The sequence below is a fragment of the Haematobia irritans genome, chromosome 3 (genome assembly GCF_050003625.1).
Source record: "Haematobia irritans isolate KBUSLIRL chromosome 3, ASM5000362v1, whole genome shotgun sequence".
Lineage (NCBI taxonomy): Eukaryota > Metazoa > Arthropoda > Insecta > Diptera > Muscidae > Haematobia > Haematobia irritans.
In genome coordinates, this window is record NC_134399.1 from 38,094,673 (window position 1) to 38,116,103 (window position 21,431).

The 21,431-nt window shown below is 32.8% G+C and overlaps 1 protein-coding gene across 1 annotated transcript in view; it reads left to right on the top strand.

Annotated features, from left to right (window-relative positions):
* Positions 1 to 18,262, top strand: part of LOC142228011 (uncharacterized) — an 87,464-nt gene extending 69,202 nt beyond the window's left edge. Inside the window, exons 3-6 of the mRNA XM_075298278.1 lie at positions 13,285 to 13,467; positions 13,544 to 13,626; positions 16,530 to 16,639; positions 16,705 to 18,262. Of these exons, the coding sequence (XP_075154393.1) occupies positions 13,285 to 13,467; positions 13,544 to 13,626; positions 16,530 to 16,639; positions 16,705 to 16,923 (595 nt within the window). The 3' untranslated portion in view covers positions 16,924 to 18,262. The remainder of the gene's footprint in view (positions 1 to 13,284; positions 13,468 to 13,543; positions 13,627 to 16,529; positions 16,640 to 16,704) is intronic.
* Positions 18,263 to 21,431: the final 3,169 nt, after the last annotated feature.

Genomic DNA, 21,431 nt, shown 5'->3' on the forward strand with positions numbered 1-21,431 from the left:
AACATCTCCGATCTACTTGAAATTTTTACAGGGAACGTGGGAGGAGGTGATTAAATGTATACATGATTTTTAAATTAGTATATGATTTTTCGATATCTGGTTGGGGAAGGGCAAAATTTAAATAAACTTTGTCGATTTACTTCGATAGAATTTATAGGGACCATTGAGTAGTTGCGAAATTAATATAGGGTACGTGATAGTCCGATATCAGGTCGGAGTGGAGCGCAGGTGGGGGAGGGTTCCCTTTTGTCCGTTTTTTTCTTAAATTGAAAGTAGAGGGTTGTCCGTAAATGGGAACTCGGTACATAATTTTATGATTTTTGCACAGGCTTCGGCCAGACTTCTTTTTAGTAAAGAACTTAAATATACATGAAATTGGCAGCCAACGTAGAGGTGCATCATTTTCCAACATTTAAGCAAATGTTAATGTGGTAAAATTTTTTACTACTTTTGCTTTTTCCGATTTAATGGATGGGAAACAGTAATTCTTTGTATGTTATTATAATATAGTGCTTAATTTTCAGATATGTTGAGGAGAAGGATACCTTTCCTTGACAAACCACACTTAAAATTCACAAGAAATATAGAAGATTGTCCAACTACTTGAATACAGAACATTATTTAAAAATAAATAAATTTTAAGACGAACCGTTTTACATATGCATATCCGCCGTATTTGTACCAATAAACGAAAAAGCAAGTAGTCCGATTTGTTTGAAAGAATTCAAATCTTTTCGAATTTGTTTTCAGCACGAAGGATATGGTTGACTAAGTTAACGCAAAATGTTCCTACAAATACAAATTATAAAGTAATTCTATATAATTTGTGTATAATGAAGTTTCTATATAATGAAGTAATTTTCTTATTCCGTCAAGATTTATTATAGGGATGTTCGACTTTAATGAGAAAAAAAAGTTTTGTACAAATGAAATGTTGAAAAATTCTCAAATATCTTGAAAATGTTGCAATTTTTATAGAATGGATTTACCTTTTTCCGACAAAATTTTAATAATTTATACCATTTCATCAATTCTTACTCTGTTTTTATCATATTTGAAATAAAAAAAAAATAAAAGTAATAATTTAAAACATTTAAAAAAGTTTAAAAAAATCGTATTGAAATAACTTCCTGTGTAGTTAAAATAAAGAACACCTTTGGGATTGCCAAATCTGGCATTAAATTGCAGTATCTTGTACTGTGTCCTTACTCTTGTTGTTGTACCACAATGAAATCTCGTATACTAAATTCGCCTTCTACAACCCAACTATAAATTTGTTTTTTTATTTTGTTATACCTACTAATAATTATCTTCGCGTGAAATAATAAGGCTTACAAAATAAATAGCGGTCCATTTAAATGAAAATGACCATTGTTTCATAACATTTTATTTTAAAAATTGCATCCCCAATTTTCATCGTTCCCGAGGGTTACCCGGTTCATATGTTATATATTTCTGGCTGTTCGATTATGTAAGGCACATACAAGTTGATTTAGTATTCACTTCTATACACCACAACCGCTATTAGTACGAATAGTTAGTGTGACGCCTTTTGGCGATATGTCTGTTGTTAATTTTTCTTTTGAATTTATGGCTACTTTGCATTCCGATTAGATTAAGCTACGTGTTCGAGGGGTTTTGTTTGCATTTCATTTCGAATGTTATGACATTCGACATCAATAGAATGTAATAATTCTAATGTAGGTCACAATGTTTTGCAGTAAATAGTTAGTAATTATGTTTAATAGATTTTTAGAAAGATGTCAATGCAACATCTATTCTACAATCAAAAGACTACAGGGTAGCTGACAAACTGTTTTGTGTGTGATATGACCAATTATTAACTTGCTTCTATGAGCCATTTGGAGTTGGTAAAATTAGACTTTTTGCAAGCTGAACCAATGTAAACAATGTCTGCCGGTATTTCGGATCTTTCCTGTGTGATGCAATTCTTCAGCGCATCTATACAGGCATATTTTACAGGGTCACTGACAAATTGTTTTGTGTGTGATATGACCAATTATTAACTTGCTTCTATGAGCCATTTGGAGGTGGTAAAATTAAACTTTTTGCAAGCTGAACCAATGTAAACAATGTCTACCGGTATTTCGGATCTTTCCCGTGTGATGCAATTCTTCAGCGCATCTATACAAGCATATTTTTTAGTACATATTAGAGGTGTGCGCGTGAGGGATTTTTCACGCACACTCACGCACGCTCACAAATTCAAAATGTCATTCACGCACGATCATGCACGCCTGTTTTAGAATTGCTCACACTCACGCACGCTCACGAATGAATTCGTAACATTCACGCACGATCACGCACGCCCGTTTTTGAATTGCTCACACTCACGCACGCTCACGAATGAATTCGTAACATTCACGCACGATCACGCACGCCCGTTTTTGAATTGCTCACACTCACGAACGCTCACGAATGAATTCGTAACATTCACGCACGATCACGCACGCCCGTTTTTGGATTGCTCACACTCACGCACGCTCACGAATGAATTCGTAACATTCACGCACGAAGGTTTTTATTGATTCACGCTCACTCACGTTCACGAACCAAAATCCTGCAAAGATAAACACTCACGATTGCAGAATAGTGACTACCGCACGCCCACGACGGGATATATCAACTCACGCACGTTCACGAACAACAAACTTATTCACGCACACTCACGATTCGAAAAAAAACTACTCACGCACGTTCACGAACAATGAAACGTACATCCACACACTCACGATTCATAAAAAAACTATTCACGCACGCTCACGATGTAAAATGCAACTCACGAAGGTTCACGATTTAGCGATGTCCGTCTGTCTGTTCGATTTAGCGATGTCCGTCTGTCTGTCTGTCTGGCTGTCTGTCTGTCTGTCCGTCTGTCTGTCTGTTCATGTATTTTTGTGCGCAAAGTACAGGTCGCAGTTTAAGTCCGATCGTCCTCAAATTTGGCATAGGGTCGTTTTTTGGGACAAAGACAATCGCTATTGATTTTGGAAAAAAATCGGTTCAGATTTAGATATAGCTGCCATATATATTTATCCCCGATCTGGTCATAATTGGCGTATTTATCAACCGATGTTCTTCAAATTCAGTACATCCGAATATTTTATGAGTCTCGAAAAACTTGCAAAATATCAGCTAAATCGGTTCAGATTTAGATATAGCTCCCATATATATCTTTCGTCCGATTTAGACTCATATGAACAAAGAGGCCAAAGGTTACTACCGATTTTCGTGAAATTTTGCATAAAGAGTAGAATTGACATTCTACCAATGCTTGGTAAATTTGATTGAAATCGGTTCAGATTTTGATATAGCTCCCATATATATCTTTCGTCCGATTTGCACTTATATGCCCTCAAAAGCCAGAGTTTTGCCGTGATTTAGTTCAAATTTTGCACAGGGAGTACGTTTAATAGTATCGATAAGTGTACCAAATTTGGTTGAAATCGGTTCAAATTTAGTTATAGCTCCCATATATATCTTTCGCCCGATTTATACTCAAATGACTACGGGGGCCAAAGTTAAACACCCATTTACGTGAAATTTTGCAGAGATAACAGAATTATTATTCTAACTATGCATGTCAAATTTAGTCGAAATCGGTTCAGATTATATATAGCTCCCATTATATGTACACCAGAGTTGGGGAAATATGGTAGACTGTTTCATATTTTAGACCTATTTTCAATGAGATTTTCCTCTAATTGACTGGATAGTTTCCTCAGAGAATATATTTAATATGATATTTAAGAGTGTCAAGTTTGATCTAATTTGGTTCAGATTTAGATAAAGCCTCCATATATTCGTTTTTCCGGTTTATACAAATATGGCAAAAATTCCCACACTTGACACAAAATTCTGTGATGATTTCCCCATATCTTAGTCATATCCTAAACACTGTAATGCCAGAATTTCCACAGAACGGTTGAGTTTTAAATAAGGCTCCAAGTCGCCCGACTTGACCAAATAATATATCATAACCCATACTTGACTATATATCTTGGCGGGATCTAACCAATATCCCTGTAAAGTCGCCACTGCTAAGTATCAAAAATTGTAAATATTACTAAAATTGCCCTATATCTCGAATACATATGTATCACCTGATCAATCATAAATGCTCTTTTGTATAATTGCATTAAAATTTCTCTCGCTTCATATTTCTCATATTTTTTTACTATGTTAACATTGTGTTTCATCCCAGGGCGTTAGCCGATTTAAATTGTAATTCTAGAGTTTTTGTAAAAGTACAAAAAATTGTCTCCATTAAAAGTATTTGTATCTGGAAATGCAAACCTTTATATAGCTCCCAGCAAATTTGAAGTGGTTGAGAGTCTACATAGTGGTGAAGGGTATAATATAGTCGGCTCCGCCCGACTGTAGACTTTACTTACTTGTTCATACATAATTTTTATCGTGAGCAAGACGTTTTTGTAAATATAATTTTTGTCGTGAGCGTAAATAGGCTCGTGAACATGTCATTTCTCGTGAGGGTGAATTATTTCGTGAATGTGAATTTTTTCGTGAACGTGAATTTCATCGTGAGCGTGAATTTTTCGTGAATGTGAGTTTCTTCGTGAGCGTGAATTTTCGCGTGAGCGTGAATTTTTCGTGAACGTGAATTTTTTCGTAAACGTGAATGTCATCGTGAGTGTGAAGTTTTCGTGAATGTGAATTTCTTCGTGAACGTGAATTTCTTCGTGAGCGTGAATTTTGTCGTGAGCGTGAATTTTTCGTGAATGTGAATTTTTTCGTGAACGTGAATTTTGTCGTGAGCGTGATTTTGAAAAAAATTTACTCACGCACATTCACGAACAGAATTTGATGTTCACGCACGATCACGCACGACACATTTTTGTTCAGTCCCATTCACGCACATTCACGTGATTTGGTCAAAATTTCATTCACGAATCACGTGACTCACGCGTGAATCACGCGTGTCACGAAAATTTCGTGTCACGCGCACACCTCTAGTACATATTATGCTCCCAAAAGTGACCCAAATAGAAAATTAATGAAATACTGGAAATTACTTGGGATGATTATTTGCGATAATTACAGACTGGGAATTGCTCAATCGGGATAATATTCGTGTCAGCGAATATTATATTCGGAAATTCACCAGGTTCATGAAAACTCAGCTTTTTCTTGGTCAATTTGAGATTTATATGAAAAATGAACTACTTCGTACTACCTCTATTTTTAAAATGTCCATAATACAGTATAAAAATAATAATTTTCGTAATTTTTTAAAGTAACGAAATAAATCATTGGCGCCAAATCATTACCATCAGTTGTTCATTCTTACTATTTTTACTATTTATTATACCAAAAATTTGAACTTGCACGGTATTTGTATTTATACCCACTTTTAGTTCATAAAATTTTTGAGACATACTTGGAACAAAAAAAAATCATTGGGCTGTGGAAATTAAAAAAAAAAAAAAATAAAAATAATCTACAACAATATACTATTTTTGCAATAAACATAAGATAAATTTAGCATAAATTTAATGGATGCCAACTTTTTTCTGTTTTATTCAGATGTCATAAAAATAAGTAAATATTTTTCGACAAATTCAAGAAAATTTATTAGACATTATTAAGTTTTTTTTCACTTGTTAAAGAAAATTTTGTAGTTTGAAGGGAAAAAATTGGAGTTCAAAATTACAAGAATGTCTTTAGTGACATACGAAGTTCATGATGAACGCATTTGTAATAAAATGTACAAATTTAAAGAAATATTGAACTATTTTGTGGAAGACACGAATTTAGTTAATCTTTATCCTTCATTTGTGTATATATTTTTCCTCGGTTTTAATTAATTTAACTAACGTACACAAAAAATTATTAGAGTAGAGGAAACTTTCTCCAAACATAATAATTCCATGAACTAAAATAAAGTTAAATTGGCTTTAGTGAAATAGAGAGTTCACTTTTTTTTGAGTGTAGTATCACAAAACTCAAATTTAAAAGAGAATTGTGTCTTACTTTTTGACAAAAAGTCAATTAACAAAGCGTCGCGAAATTGCACAAAAAAAATATCACCAAAATATTTCCAATTAAAAAGTTGATTGAATCTGAAAACTTTTTCAATTATAAAATTAATTGATACAATTAACTTTTTAATCAAACTCGGAAGACAGTTAAAACAATGATTGACTTTTTAATTTTTAATAAAAAAATTAATTGATACAATTAATATTTTAATCAAAATAAAAGCACAAAGATAATTAAGAAACAATTAATTGTTCCGATTAACAATTTAACTTAAAAACTTAAACTGATTTAATTTGGGAGTTAATTAGGAAGTTGAAAATTGGATTGAAGTTCAACTAAATAATTAATTGAGTCAATGAAAAAATTAATTGGTTTTCGCAAACAACAATAGATTAAATTTTTAATTGAATCAATTAACAAATTAATTGAAATTTTCAAATCAAATCAATTAATATTTTAATCAAATATTTTATTTAAAAAATTTCAATTAAATTAATTATTTAATTGAATTAATTATTTAATTAAATTAATTATTTAATTAAATTAATTAATTAATAATTAAAAATTAATTGAATCAATTAATTTTGTGATTGAATCAGAAAAAAACTTTTTGTGTGTGGATAAAAATATAGAATAAAAATAAATAATATTTTACACTAAAAATGTATTTGGATCCTAAGTTTGTGATCTTCAGTTAAGGTTTTTTTTATTAATTCTTAAAAATAATACAATGTATATTGCATGTCCGTAAATTCATCTTTCTTCTTAGATCAATATATTTTTCAGTGCAACACACTTTTCTAAGTAAACTATATATACTTCTTAATTCTAAATATATAAATATTTAATTCTAAATAGTTTTAATTTTTGGCGCAAAAGTAGAAGATGCCATTTTGAGTCACCCTAATGTACATGTGTGTTCTCAAAAGCCATGGCGTAATTACTTTCACTGTAGAATCAACCTTTTTGGCTCTGCTCCTTTTGAATCGCACGAACGATGTACATTTTGTTTATTTGATCGTTTTTTTTGTTCATCCCAAAAATTGTCTCAACTTGACCTAGTTTGGATATGGCCAAAACAGGTACTTGAAGGCTGTTGCTACAACTGCAAAACCAGTCATTGCCGATTAGTTTGGTCTGGACTGGTTCGATGCAAGTGGTGGTTTCGTCAAGGCCACCATTGCTGGTCAATGTCAATTCAATACCCCACAACAACTACGTGTGCCAAATTTCCCATATATGTTTTGTGAAGGGAATTAAATATACAGATTGGCAATATTTTAAAGCCTATGCAATGTGTTTTTACTCCATTAAATATGGGACGATAGGCAGCAGAAGCCGATTATAATGCCAGCATCTATCTTATAAAAATGATTTCGTTGCCAAAAAAGCCGTAATACGAAATACAAAATTGGTGTCATAGAACGATTCTATTGTTATACCTCCCATATATATTTTTGGCGTATAGTATAACAATGAAAGCACTGTTGCACTTAACTAGGACGTAAAGATTTATATTTACCATGCTATAGCGACAACAAACCTCCCACTCCGCTGCTCAATCACATAATAAAATCAGTATTTAATTGAGACAAAACGACATCACTAGAGAACGTTTTTTAATTGATGCCTGTGATAGAACTCAGCTGAATCACTGGACTGAACTTCGGTCAAAAAATATGGTATGGCTTGGAAACCGTACAATTATATCTATAAAAGGATTTATTCGCGTCAGGATTAGAATTCATGTAATAAATATATTTTTGGAAGCAGTATTAAATAACATAATGTATGTAAAATAAAGAAATATCTAAAATAAAATAATAATTCGAATACTTTCGTAAAAGCGGTATGTCTTTGAAGTAAGACCATCTTCTTCCTTCCGATGCGGTCCGCTTTGTCCCAGAGCTTCCTCCTGCTCGTTCTCTTTGAAAGAAATCTCAGAACAACCAACCAGAGGCCCTGATGAATGCAAGTATGTCCCTTAAACTGCACTCCCGCAGTTCAGTGAAAGCCTGAAAGAAAAAGGAGCCCAGTAACTTGTTTCTTCTAAAGGATAAAGCTGGACACTGGCACAGGAAGGGGTACGAGTCCTCCGTAACATTCGGATCCAGGCACCATCTACAGATATCATCGTCTTTAAGTCCTATTCTTACTATGTGTTTCCCAAGTGTATTATGTCCTGTTATGATACCAATCAGTGGCCGCAATTCTTCTCTGTTCATCGACATCAAAATTTCGCAGTTCCTACGTTTCTTTTCGTCCCATATCTACTTGGTTTGCTTGCAACCAACCCAAGAAACCCAGCGTCTTCGCCATAGTTCGTCATATTTTACCTCTATCCTGTAATGATAAGAAAACAGTGGAGGAACAACGTACGCTAGGACATTATTCGTTCCACGAGCGCCCTCCTTAACCAGCACATCCGCTTCCTCATTTCCTATTATCCCATAGTGCCCAGGTACCCAGCACAGAGTTATATTATGCTGTTCAGTGAGAACCTTGAGTTCTCTACGACAGCGGCTGACTACCTTAGACCTTATGTCAGCACTGCACAATGCCTTTATAGCTGCTTGACTGTCGATGAAGAAGCTGATCGCTTCTGAATCACGGCCTCATCAACAGCGACTCAGCAGCCTTTGTGATCGCAGAAATCTCAGCCTGAAAAAAGCAAATTGGGTTGGGAAGCTCTGGGTTAATAAATAAACTTTGGTATTGTAGTTCTGAAAAATTCTTACTCATACTCTTTTGTACAAAACATGACTTTTAACTAAATATGAATGAAATAAACTATGAAATTATTTCCTTCGATATACATCTTCGGCACAATAGTCTAATTCTATACATCGCCGAATATTTTATCAGATATTCGGCTTTAATTGAAACAATTGTTCTAACTTTAGAACATACACATATTAACTTTTTATTACGCGGTGGGCCTTTGTTTGCTTTTTTGCGCAGCATTGTATTGTGTATTGTTCGGTGTCCTAATGAATAGAAAAGTGTTTGTTAACTTTCTAATTTGAATTTAAATATTGTTTTCAAATGAGATGCCATGCCAAACAATTGGCAATCTGATGCTATTGTATTTAGGTAATTCAAATTTAATGCGTTAATGTTTTTATATTTCGATGCTAGTTGAAAAAAGAGCAAAACAATGAACCAGTAAAATCGACGCTGACTTTGGCAGGGTTGAAACTTATATTGTTTTTTTTTTTTTTGATTCCTTTTCCTCCAGTCCTAGCAATCACATTGTTTTGTATCATATGTACGGTTGCCATAATTGGTAGAATTCTACCAAAAATGGTAGAATTTTTTTACTGTTTGGTAGGTTGGTAGAATTCTTGATGTTTTTGTAGATTTTGCAAAATATTCCTGTCCAACTTAGAGATAGTTCCCAAATTTTTATAGGAAAATTTTTTGATAAAATTTTCTATAGAAATAAAATTTTGACTAAATTTTCTAAAGAAATAAAATTTTGAGAAAATTTTCTTTAGAAATAGAATTTTGAGAAAATTTTCATTAGAAATAAAATTTTGAGAAAATTTCCTATAAAAATACAATTTTGAAAATGTTTCCTATAACCATAAATATTTCCTATAATAATAAATAGAAATAACAAGTATATACGGCCGTAAGTTCGGCCAGGCCGAAGCTTATGTACCCTCCATCATGGATTGCGTAGAAACTTCTTCTAAACACTGCCATCCAGAATCGAATTACTTAAGTTGCGGTAACGCTTGCCGATGGCAAGGTATCTTAAAACCTCCTAACACCATCTTCTAAATTGTATGTAAGTCCATACGTGGTATATATTAAATCAAAAAAGATCGATCCAATACGTATATAATTCAGTTTGACAAAGTAGACATAAAATTTTGACAAAATTTTGTACAGAAATAAAATTTTAACAAAATTTTCTATAGAAATAAAATTTTCACAAAATTTTCTATAAAAATAAAAATTTTGACAAAATTTTCTATAGAAAGAAAATTTTGACAAAAATTTCTACAGAAATAAAATTTTAACAAAATTTTCTATAGAAATAAAATCTTGGTAGATTATTTTTGGCTCGAGTGGCAGCCATGATTATGAACCGAATAAAATTTGAACAAAATTTTCTATAGAAATAAAATATTGACAATGATGAAAATTTTATTATGAACCGATATAGACCAATTTTTGTGTGATTGGACCAATTTTGGTATGGTTGTTAGCGACCATATACTAACACCACGTTCCTAATTTGAACCGGATCGGATGAATTTTGCTCCTCCAAGAGGCTCCGTAGGTCAAATCTGGAGAATGTTTTATATGGGGCTATATATAATTATGGACCGATATGGACCAATTCTGGCACGTTTGTTAAAGATCATATACTAACACCATATTCCAAATTACAACCGGATTGGATGAAATTTGCTTCTCTTTGAGGCTCCGCAACCCAAATCTGGGGATCGGTTTGTATGGGCGCTATATATAATTATGGACCGATGTGCATCAATTTTTGCATGATTGTTAGAGACCATATACCAACACTATGTACCAACTTTCAGCCGGATCGGATGAAATATGCTTCTCTTAGAGGCTCCACAAGCCAAATCTGAGGATCGGTTTATATGGGGGCTATATATAATTATGGACCGATATGGACCAATTTTTGCATGGTTGTTAGAGACCATATACCAACACCATGTACCAAATTTCAGCCAGATCGGATGAAATTTGCATCTCTTTGAGGCTCCGCAAGCCAAATCTGGGGAACGGTTTATATGGAGACTATATATAATTATGGACCGATGTGGACCAATTTTTGCATGGTTGTTAGAGACCATATACCAACACCATATACCAAATTTCAGCCGGATCGGATGAAATATGCTTCTGTTAGAGGCTCCACAAGCCAAATCTGAGGGTCCCTTTATATGGGGGCTATACGTAAAAGTGGACCGATATGGCCCATTTTCAATACCATCCGACCTACATCGATAACAACTACTTGTGCCAAGTTTCAAGTCGATAGCTTGTTTCGTTCGGAAGTTAGCGTGATTTCAACAGACGGACGGACGGACGGACGGACGGACATGCTTAGATCGACTCAGAATTTCACCACGACCCAGAATATATATACTTTATGGGGTCTTAGAGCAATATTTCGATGTGTTACAAACGGAATGACAAAGTTAATATACCCCCTTCCTATGATGGAGGGTATAAAAATTTGAGAAATAAGATTTTGCAAAATAAAATTGTTTTTTTTTTTTTGTTGTTAGTTTTTTGGTAAAATTGTCTCCAAATTTTGGTAGATTATTTTTGGCTCGAGTGGCAACCATGAACATATGGTGTTGGGAAAGTGACATTTTCAGTTTCCTTTAATTAAAAATTTAAATTCGGATTTCTTATATTGTGAACTTTTTGTATAAAAAGTGAAGAATGCCACAGATGTCACCAACGAAAATTGGGAAGTTTACGGAGACGATGCTGTATTAGATCGTGTCACCCAACAATGGTTCGCTCGCTATCGTTCTGGAATTTTCGATGTGAAAGATGCACCGCGCTCAGTGACAATAGATCGTCCACTATGAGCTGCCCCAGGCTGGTCGAACGAGTGGTTCTAAAGTTTACTGTCAACAATGGATGAGATTGAATATAGCAATCGAAAAATACGGCCAGAACTGATCCATTGAGGAGAGGGATTATCTTCTATCAGAACAATGGTAGACCACAAACATCGTTAATGACTGGAAGGGCAATACACCCTTAATGGAATAAAGTTGGATTGAAGACAATTTGCAATTTGGAATTGCAAAGGGTGGTCGACCAAACGGTACATATTTTCTTTAATAAAGTTAATTGTAAATTCAAAAAATAGTTGAAGATTGAAATACAAAACTACGTTTTCTACTAACTTATATATTTTCTACTAGGGATTTTGAGTGTGTTGTCTTATGGAAACAAACGTTGATCGTTTTTTCGACTTATCGATTTTTTTCAAAAGAAATCCGACATTATGATTCTGATTGCAATCCCTTATTAAAACTTTAAAATTGTCTACACGCAGAGAAGGAATATGATCACCTCAAACATGTTTCAAGAGCAAAATGTTATTTTTGTATGGTGACAATGTAACATGTTTGTCACTAAAATGTTATTTTCTCGTCAAATATAACCTGCTTGCCAAAATCAAATACATGATTTCCGAGAAAATAACATGGTTGCGAAAACCATGTTACATGGTCACCACCCAAAAATAACATTTTGCTCTTAAAACATGTTTGAGTTGATCATATTGCTTCTCTGGGTGTACATGAAATTGTAAATTAAAATAATGTCAACTTCAAAAAGTTGATTTCCGAAATATTACAACATTTTTGGAGGTTAAAAATACCTTCGAATTCCATATTTTATAGCCCATTCACATTAGTCTCTAAATCTGCTAATAGTGGATTTGAAATCCATTTTTTATAAGGCAAATATAATAATATATAACGCAAATGACAGTTGAAATCTAGTTAAAGTGGATTTTTGGAAGTGTAATGTGAGTGGGGTATTAGACAAATTGGATAATAATTGCGACTCTGGGGCCATAAACCATACTCAGGTGTCTCAAATAACCCCATATTTAGAATTTCAGACAAATTGGATAAAAGTTAAGACTTCTAGATACTCATGATGAAAAATAGGTATCGGTCTATATGTGGTTATATCCGCCATGTCTCGCACATCTGTTTATGAGTCTGAATAAACCTAAGATTTCAGGCAAATCGAAAACGAATATTTCATACGTACACAATTTCACAAAATTTTTCCAATTAAAATTTTAATTGAGTTTTAAAAATTTTCAATTAAAAATTTAATTGAATCAACAAATTTTTTAATTGAAACAAAAATCAATCACAAAAATTAATAGTATCAATTAATTTTTTAATTGGATCAATTAATTTTTTAATTGACCTTCAATTAATTTTATAATTGATACTATCATTTCTATGATTGAAGACATTTCAATTAAAATATTAATTGGATCAATTAATTTCGTGATTGAATCAGAAAAAATTTTTTTGTGTGTATGGTCTAAACACAACAAGAATTTAAAATTTGATCTATAGCGTAGATATAACGATCCGTGATTTTAAGCTAGAATTGATTTAATAGTAGTAAATGTATGCCTTAATAAATAAAAATCGTTATATAGTCTTTTTTTCTTTTTTATATTGATTTTCTTAATAATTATAATATACTTTTTTCTCTCTTTATTTTTAGGTCAGAACGTTCTATTGTACGAGTATCAATATATCAAAGTAGTAAACCACAACAAATTTGCCCTCCCGAGTATTTTCCGAAATTCGAAGATAACTTAGATAATTCTTTAAGTAACTATAATTGTAATTTAGACGACATTATGACGACAGCATCACCAATTCCTGGTTATGATCGACAGCAAAGGTAAGTCACATGGAATAAATCTCTTGATCATAAGTTGTTTATTAATTCCACGTTTTTTTTTTCAACCTATATACAGTACTGACTCTGGCTGGGATAATCCCTTTCGCCCTGGCGGCGATTTATCTAGAGAGGCTGATGAAATTGTTAAAATGATAAGTGGTAAGTAAATTTAAAAATGCAATAAATTCAAGCAATTGGAGTGATAAAATAAAACAATGTGAGGTAATATTTCTGATTAGTGTAGCCAAAATTTATAAATTAAGCCAATGTAATGGTTAGTATGGTAAGGTCAGACGCCGTACATCTAAAATTTTATCGGCAGGATTGTCTCAGTTATTTTTTATACCCTTCCTCACATCGAAATATTGACCTCAGACCACATAGAGTGTATATATTCTCAGTCCTGGTGAAATTCGGAGTCGATCTAGCGATGTCCGTCTGTCCGGGTGTTGGAATCATGGTAACTTCCGAAAGAAAATGACTTGAACTTTGTATAAGTAGTTGCTATTAATGTAGGTTGGATGGTATTGCAAATGGGTCATATCGAACCAGTTTTAGAGATAGCCCCAATATAAACCCTCTTGGAAGATCAAATTTCATCCGATCCGGTTGACATTTGGTGCGTGTTGTTAATACCAGGTATACCAGTATGAAGTGAGCGTCAAGGTTCAAATGTCTCGATAGGGAACCTATGTTGTGAACGATCCCTTATTTTTTGTTCTTTGTTTGCTATGACATCTAACATGGAATCGGGCAGCACTCAGTGATAAGAGAGAAGTTCACCAATGTGGTATCACAATGGACTGAATATTCTAAATGAGCCTGATACATCTATGAAAAATATTTAGTATACATCAATTGATTTAACATACAACATCATATTTTTCATAGTGTTAAAAATGCCGAATTTTGTACCAGAAAGTGATGATTTGCGGAAAGCATTAATTTTTTGTTTTCATTTGAAGAAAAGTGCTGCAGAGTCGCATTGAATGATTGTCGGCATATGGTGATCATACTCCATCGGAAGCAACATGCAAAATATGGTTTCAACGGTTCAGAAATAATGATTTTAATGTTAGAAATGAAGAACACGGAAGACCACAAAAAAAGTTTGAAGACGCCGAATTGCAAACGATATTGGATAGAGAGTCAAAAACAAATTACAGCAATGTTAAATGATAAACAACAAACAATTTCCGATCGTTTAAAAGCCATGGGAAAGATCCAAGAGTGTGGAAAATGGGAGCCACATGAAAAAACGCTCATTTTACACCGGTATACCTGATATATGCTCTCTAAAAATCATGCAAAAAATTGGTCCATATTAGTCCATGAATATATATATGTTAGTATATGCTCTAGGGAGCCACCGTGGCGTAATGGTTAGCATATCCGCCTTGTACACACAGGGTCCTTGGTTCAAACCCAGTTTCGACCGAAAAACAAAAATTTTTCCGCCGCTTCTCTAAGTGGTTTCATCCCAATGTGGAACGTCTGCTATAAAAAGAAGGTCCCTTGTCATTGGGCTGAACATAGAATCGGAAGTTCACCACTGTGGTATCACAATGGATTGAATAGTCTAAGTGAGCCTGAAATATCGGGGTGACATTACTTATACCAAGCCTAACCAAATATATAAGCCCTCTTAAAACCATGCAAAATTGGTCCTTATCGGTCCATAATTATATATAGCCCCCATATAAATCGATCCGAATTTTATCCGATCCGATTGAAATTTGACCTAATTTTGACTCTAATTATCCGTGCGAAAAATGGTCCATATTGGCTCAAAATAATTACAATAATTTCCCTCTATATAATTGGTTTATATAGAGGGAAATTATTATAATTAATAATATTGAGCCAATATGGACAAATTTTCGCATTATTATATGCAATAAAATATTTTTCTTTCTGTTAAATTGTCAGTTTTTATATCTTTTTTAATATTAATCATATCTTTTAATTTATTTTTTGTTTTTTTTTTTTACCCCTATTTTATAGTTTAAGACCCGTTGCCATTTCTTTACATGGCCTCGGAAAGAAAGAATAAATCAAAAATAGAATTAAATCTAGGATAATAACATATCTGCATAATTAGATATCTTCTTTAGTTGTTTGCGTTGTTATTTTTTTTTTATAACAGGCTGATTAGATTATTTCTATGTAGCTGGTATCAACCCTCTGCCTCCACCCACTATGATCTGGAAGATTATACGTATTCTTTCGCTACGAAATGGGGATATGGTATGTTGTCCCGTGGTCTGAAGAGGCGGGAAAGTAAACGATCCGTTTTTATAGAAATGAAATTTTGACAAAATTTCTACAGAAATGAAATCTTGACAAAAATTTTCTATAGAAATAAAATTTTGACAAAATTTCTACAGAAATGAAATTTTGACAAAAATTTTCTATAGAAATAAAATTTTGACAAAATTTTCTATAGAAATGAAATTTAGACAAAATTTTCTAAAGAAATACAAATTTTATATAGAAATGAAATTTTGAGAAAATTTTCTATAGAAATGGAATTTTGACAAAATTTCTATAGAAATGGAATTTTGACAAAATTTCTATAGAAATGAAATTTTGACAAAAATTTTCTATAGAAATAAAATTTTGACAAAATTTTCTATAGAAATAAAATTTTGACAAAATTTTCTATAGAAATGAAATTTAGACAAAATTTTCTAAAGAAATAAAAATTTTATATAGAAATGAAATTTTGAGAACATTTTCTATATACATATAAATTTGAGCAAATTTTCATTAGAAATAAAATTTTGGGAAAAGTAAGCGATGCTTGCTTAATAAAATCAAGTAATTATTGTCATGAAAAATGATACAACTTTTGAAGCGAGGCTAGGATCAAAAGCTCGTACTCGAATAAATCTTCTGATATTAAACAATGAATTCGAAAAACTGACTTAATCTGTAATATGACTACGAGTATGTAGTCTAGTCAAAGTGAATGACCCATAATATATAAACACCCCTCCAAAGGATCACTCCGCTTCTATTTTCCAAATACTAAACCAACTATATATATTTTTTCTTTGTAGGAGGCAAACCCATTACACCAACAGAAGATAATGCGATAGCTAATGGAAAATCACAGGGTAATGGTACTAGTAATGGTGCAGTTGTAACTGAAGATATATCAAAAACCAATGTAAGTGCTAAATGGGGAGAAAACTATTTTTTTCCACAACGATCATTATATTGTTTTTGTTACAGGTATCGCAAAATCAGTCCGCACAAAATGGTACAAATGGGTCTCATAGGGTGCAGCCAACCGCAGCAACAACAGGAGGAGCAACAAAGCCCACAGAAAATAATGGTGTTACATCTCTAGCTCAAGTCTCAAAGCAAGTGGTACCTGGACCTACGTCGGCTAGTCATGTTGTAATAGACGAAAAGAAAAATAAGAAAAAGGGCTGTTGTGTTATCCAATGAACAACTGTTGCAGCGCTGTTAAATATTACAATGCTGTTAATAGTGATGGGAAATATAGAAAAACTGATGATATGCATGAATGTGTCGCCGCCGCCGCCAACTTCGACGCCGACGGCGCATCACTTAGCATGCCTATTTGTTTATGTATAGAAAACAGAAAACTATATTATATTATTCCTAATATATTTTTTACTAAGCATATTTATTATTTATATTATACATATTTTGCAAAAAGAAATGGAGAAAACGGCAGCGATAATGGCAACGGCAGCAACTATGTAACCCTGTATTGTAACCAATCCGTAAAGAACACAAAAAAATCCACATCAATCGATTTGAGAATACTGATAGTGATGCAATTATAGCCAGTTAGAAAAAATAGCGAAAGCGGGTTTCTTCTACAAAAATCGATCGATATGAATGCTTTTGTTTTTCTGATACTCTTGTTTGTTTTTATCCCTTTATACATTTTCCACCTATATTACCTTACCACTCCTGTTATGTATTTTATTTTAAATAGATGTAGTCAATGAGAATGAATCTATCTCCATGTACACATCCAGATACTGTGTTAGTACTTCTTTTGTTTTTTTTTTTAATATACTCGTATTTATTTTTTTATTCACACGCCCCTCTACTCATTTTGTCTTTGGGTCGTGCGTTTGGTTCTTTCTCTTGTCTATTTCTGTGAATGTCCATTAAAATATATTTTTGAAATATCGCATTTAATATCAAAAGCAAACTACTTCTGCACAGCCACCAATAACACACAAAACCACTTGCATATATTTACATACGATGCCTACCATGAGATAACTGGGATGTTTACACAAAAAAGGATGCATTACTCACAGTGATCATGTACGAGTATAGATAGATATGCCCAGATTAATAGATGCAACCATTGTATATGAATATGGATATGTATACCAGATGACATACATATTTTTATATACAAGTACATTATGTATTATATAGAAATAATACTTTGATTGTAGTATGTTCATATACATATAACAAAACAAAAACAATATAAAATACATACATACATATATATACTTGCTATAAACCTAAACCCAAACCACCACAATCCATATACTACAAAGATGAGGTATGTTCGTTTACGAGCATACGAACCGAACATACGAGCACAAGCAGACAAGCCAGCAAATGAGCAAAGCATATAAACCAAGAGAAAATGTAACAAAAAACAAATAAAAATTCAATATTTAATATTGTAAATTTCGAAATCTATGTTAAGTTATGTATGAAAAATCTTAAATAAAAAAATATAATAAAAGGAAAATAAAATTCGTACAACTACTAGACGAAACAAGAATTGTGATGCGTTTTTATTCTCATTTTTTTTGGGGCATCAACGAAATATATGAAATGAGAAACAAGCATATGCTGCCGTAAGTTTGGCCGGATGAACCACCATGGATCATATATAGTAGCTTCATATGAAAATCTCTCGTCGTAGCGTATTACTTGATAACGTATACTTTTTCGATACGTTCGCGTTCGTGTAAATTTGTTAAAAATTTTCACAAAATAAGTCTTAGCCATGGTGAGTATGAACCAGGGCTGTGGAGTCGAAACCGGAGTCGTAAAAATTTTGCTCGACTCCGACTCCGGCGAAACAAAATTTGAAAAACACTTCCTATATTTGTAGCTAAAGAAATATTTCGACAAATTAGATTCCATTAGGGGTTTTAACCGAACAACGAAAAACGAAGTGCTGGTGTATTTGTATGGGTGAAATTTCACGGTGATAAAAAGTAGGTTTTACTAGAATATAAACTGAATTGATCAATTGTATTGTCCATTTTTAACATATTAAAATGTCGGTTTTTGACCCTATATGTGCTCTTGACAAAGGTACAATTTTAAGGAAATATAGCAATATAACCTAACGTTCTGAATTTTTGGCAGGTATGTCGAGTTCGAAGATCGGTCATAACGGACAATTTTGTGATATAGAAACTTCATATAAACCCATCTTACGATTAGTTTTAAGAAATTTTTCCCAGTCTAAAATTTTCATAAGATTTGTCAGAAATTTTGAATTTAGAGAATTTTGAGATCCATAAATAAATACGGAAATTTCCCGAGGGCCCAGGTTTTGTGTATGGACATAATAACTTGAGAAATATCCATATACACCCGATGTCCTTGGAAGCTGTAATTTTAAATTAAACCTCCGCCAACGTGCCATCTGAGCCGGTCTTTTGGGAGAAAGTTTGTTTCATCAAAGCCACTTTACATTAAATTAATGGCCTCTAAGGTCCATAACTGATAGACCATTTATAAATCGATGATTCACCATTTTACTTCTATAGAAACCAGGGATCCGGAGCGGAGCGGAGCAAGCCCTTTTTTTGCCGGAGCGGGAGCGGCATTTCTAAAATCCGGAGCTTTTTTAGTAATTGTTTTCAAAAACGGCAAGTCAAAATATATATCTAGTATGTGTTGTAAAAGTAACAACAGTACTTTCGATCAATTTCATTCCGTATTACTACAAAGATGTTTGTAATGAACGTCAAATAAATGCAATTAAACGATCTTATTTATATTTAATTTTTTAGTTTTCTACACTGAAAAAAATATTGTCGTGAAGTCAAAGATTCCATGTCCTTAGAATAAGAATGTAAATTTTGCTTAACATGGAAGACGCATTTCTCTAAAATAAAGTTTTTTTTCTTGTCCAAAAGGCAATAAACTTTTGAATGAAGTTGTAATGTCCTTATAATTAAGTGATTTTACTTAAAAATGTGTATCATAACATGAAAGATAAAATTTTTGAGGTAAGGTCAACGTGACTTTAATAATTAAGAAAAATTCTTTAAAATTAATAAAATTGTCTTTAAATTTGTTTCCTTTTTGCATCTTGCCTACAAAGCAAAAAATCGTTAAAAAATAAGACATGTTTTTCAACACTTTATTTTAAAGACGCTTTTTACTTGAAACATAGCATAATTTCTACTGGAAGTCGAGTCTTAATATGGAAAAAAACTCGTTAACTCGTTTTTAAAGGATTTTGATAACAACTGACGAAAAAAAATCTAAAAAAATTAAAAATTAACATTTGCTTCCTAGAAGCAAGTACATAACCCCCAAATTTAAAAGAGAATTACGTCTTTAAAGTATCCTTACTTGTATTCTCCGCTTCTTTGGCTCGGAATTAATACCCAAACTGTTAAAGTAAAGACAAAATCTTTGGAACCGGGCATGCTTTTTTTCATTCACATTTGCTTTACTATTGTACTATATCCTAGCATTCTCTTATTTCTGATATTAGTTCTCGAAAATTTAATTAAAATTATGGATAGTTTCAATTTTGGTTGAAAAATGTGCGCATATACATTTATTAAGGTTAAATTACACACCATGTGTCAATCCGTGCGTTGATGGAAGGGTTGATTTTTTCTGATTGCGACAGACTATTAGAGCTTATGATTTCAAAGAGATATTTCAACTCTTCAATCATCGGACGCATTTAACGCATTGAACGCATAGTATGTAATTCTACCTTTATACAATAAAGGGGAAAAAAGCGAAATTAGGTAACACTAGATCTGAGTAAGAATATTCGTAGGTATAGCACGGACTGATGTCGATGGAGGTTGTTGCAAACATAAACATACACACACACATTACAAATATAACAAAACCTCTTCTCTACGTCTGTTGCAAAAAAAAAAAAAACTTTCGGAGAGTAGTTACTTCTACTCTGTGTATAGACTTTCAATTCCAATCAGCGTTGCCGTTTTGGTCCGATCGCACCAAAATTGGTCCAAAATATTTCTAATTTTTAAATTTAGTCCGATGGTCAGACCAAACAGAATTTGGTCCATTTTGGTCCATTTTCATAAATTTGGTTTCTATCACATATTAAATAGTAGATGGTGCACCGCAAAGAATATTGTCGGGAGGGCAAATATTTCACATGCTTAAAATACGAATACGAATTTTGCTTAGAATAGAAGACGTATTTCTCCGAAATAACGTTTTTTCCTTGTCTAAAAGTCTCTAAACTTAATGAAGTCAAAATGGATTTAATATTTCTGAAAAAATCTTCAAAATTAATAAAATATTTCAACACATTGTTTTAAAGTCATTATACCCTAAACCACATAGTGGTTAGGGTATAATAAGTTTGATCTGCCAAAAAATGTGCCTACAAGAAATATTGATTTTAGACCCCATAAAATATATACCGATCGACTCAGAATCACCTCCTGAGTCGATCTAGCGCTAGGCGTCCGTCCGTCCATCCGTCCGTCTGTCCATGTATTTGTTGTTCACAGGATTTCGGTCGCAATTATTAACCGATTTTGATGAAATTTGGTACAGGGAGTTTTTTTTGGGCACAACGACGAACGTTATTGAATTTGGAAGAAATCGGATCAAATTTAGATATAGCTCCCATATATATGTATTGCCCGATTTCGACAAATGGGGTCACGTTGCACTTTTTTTACTAACTGATCGTCGTCAAATTTAGC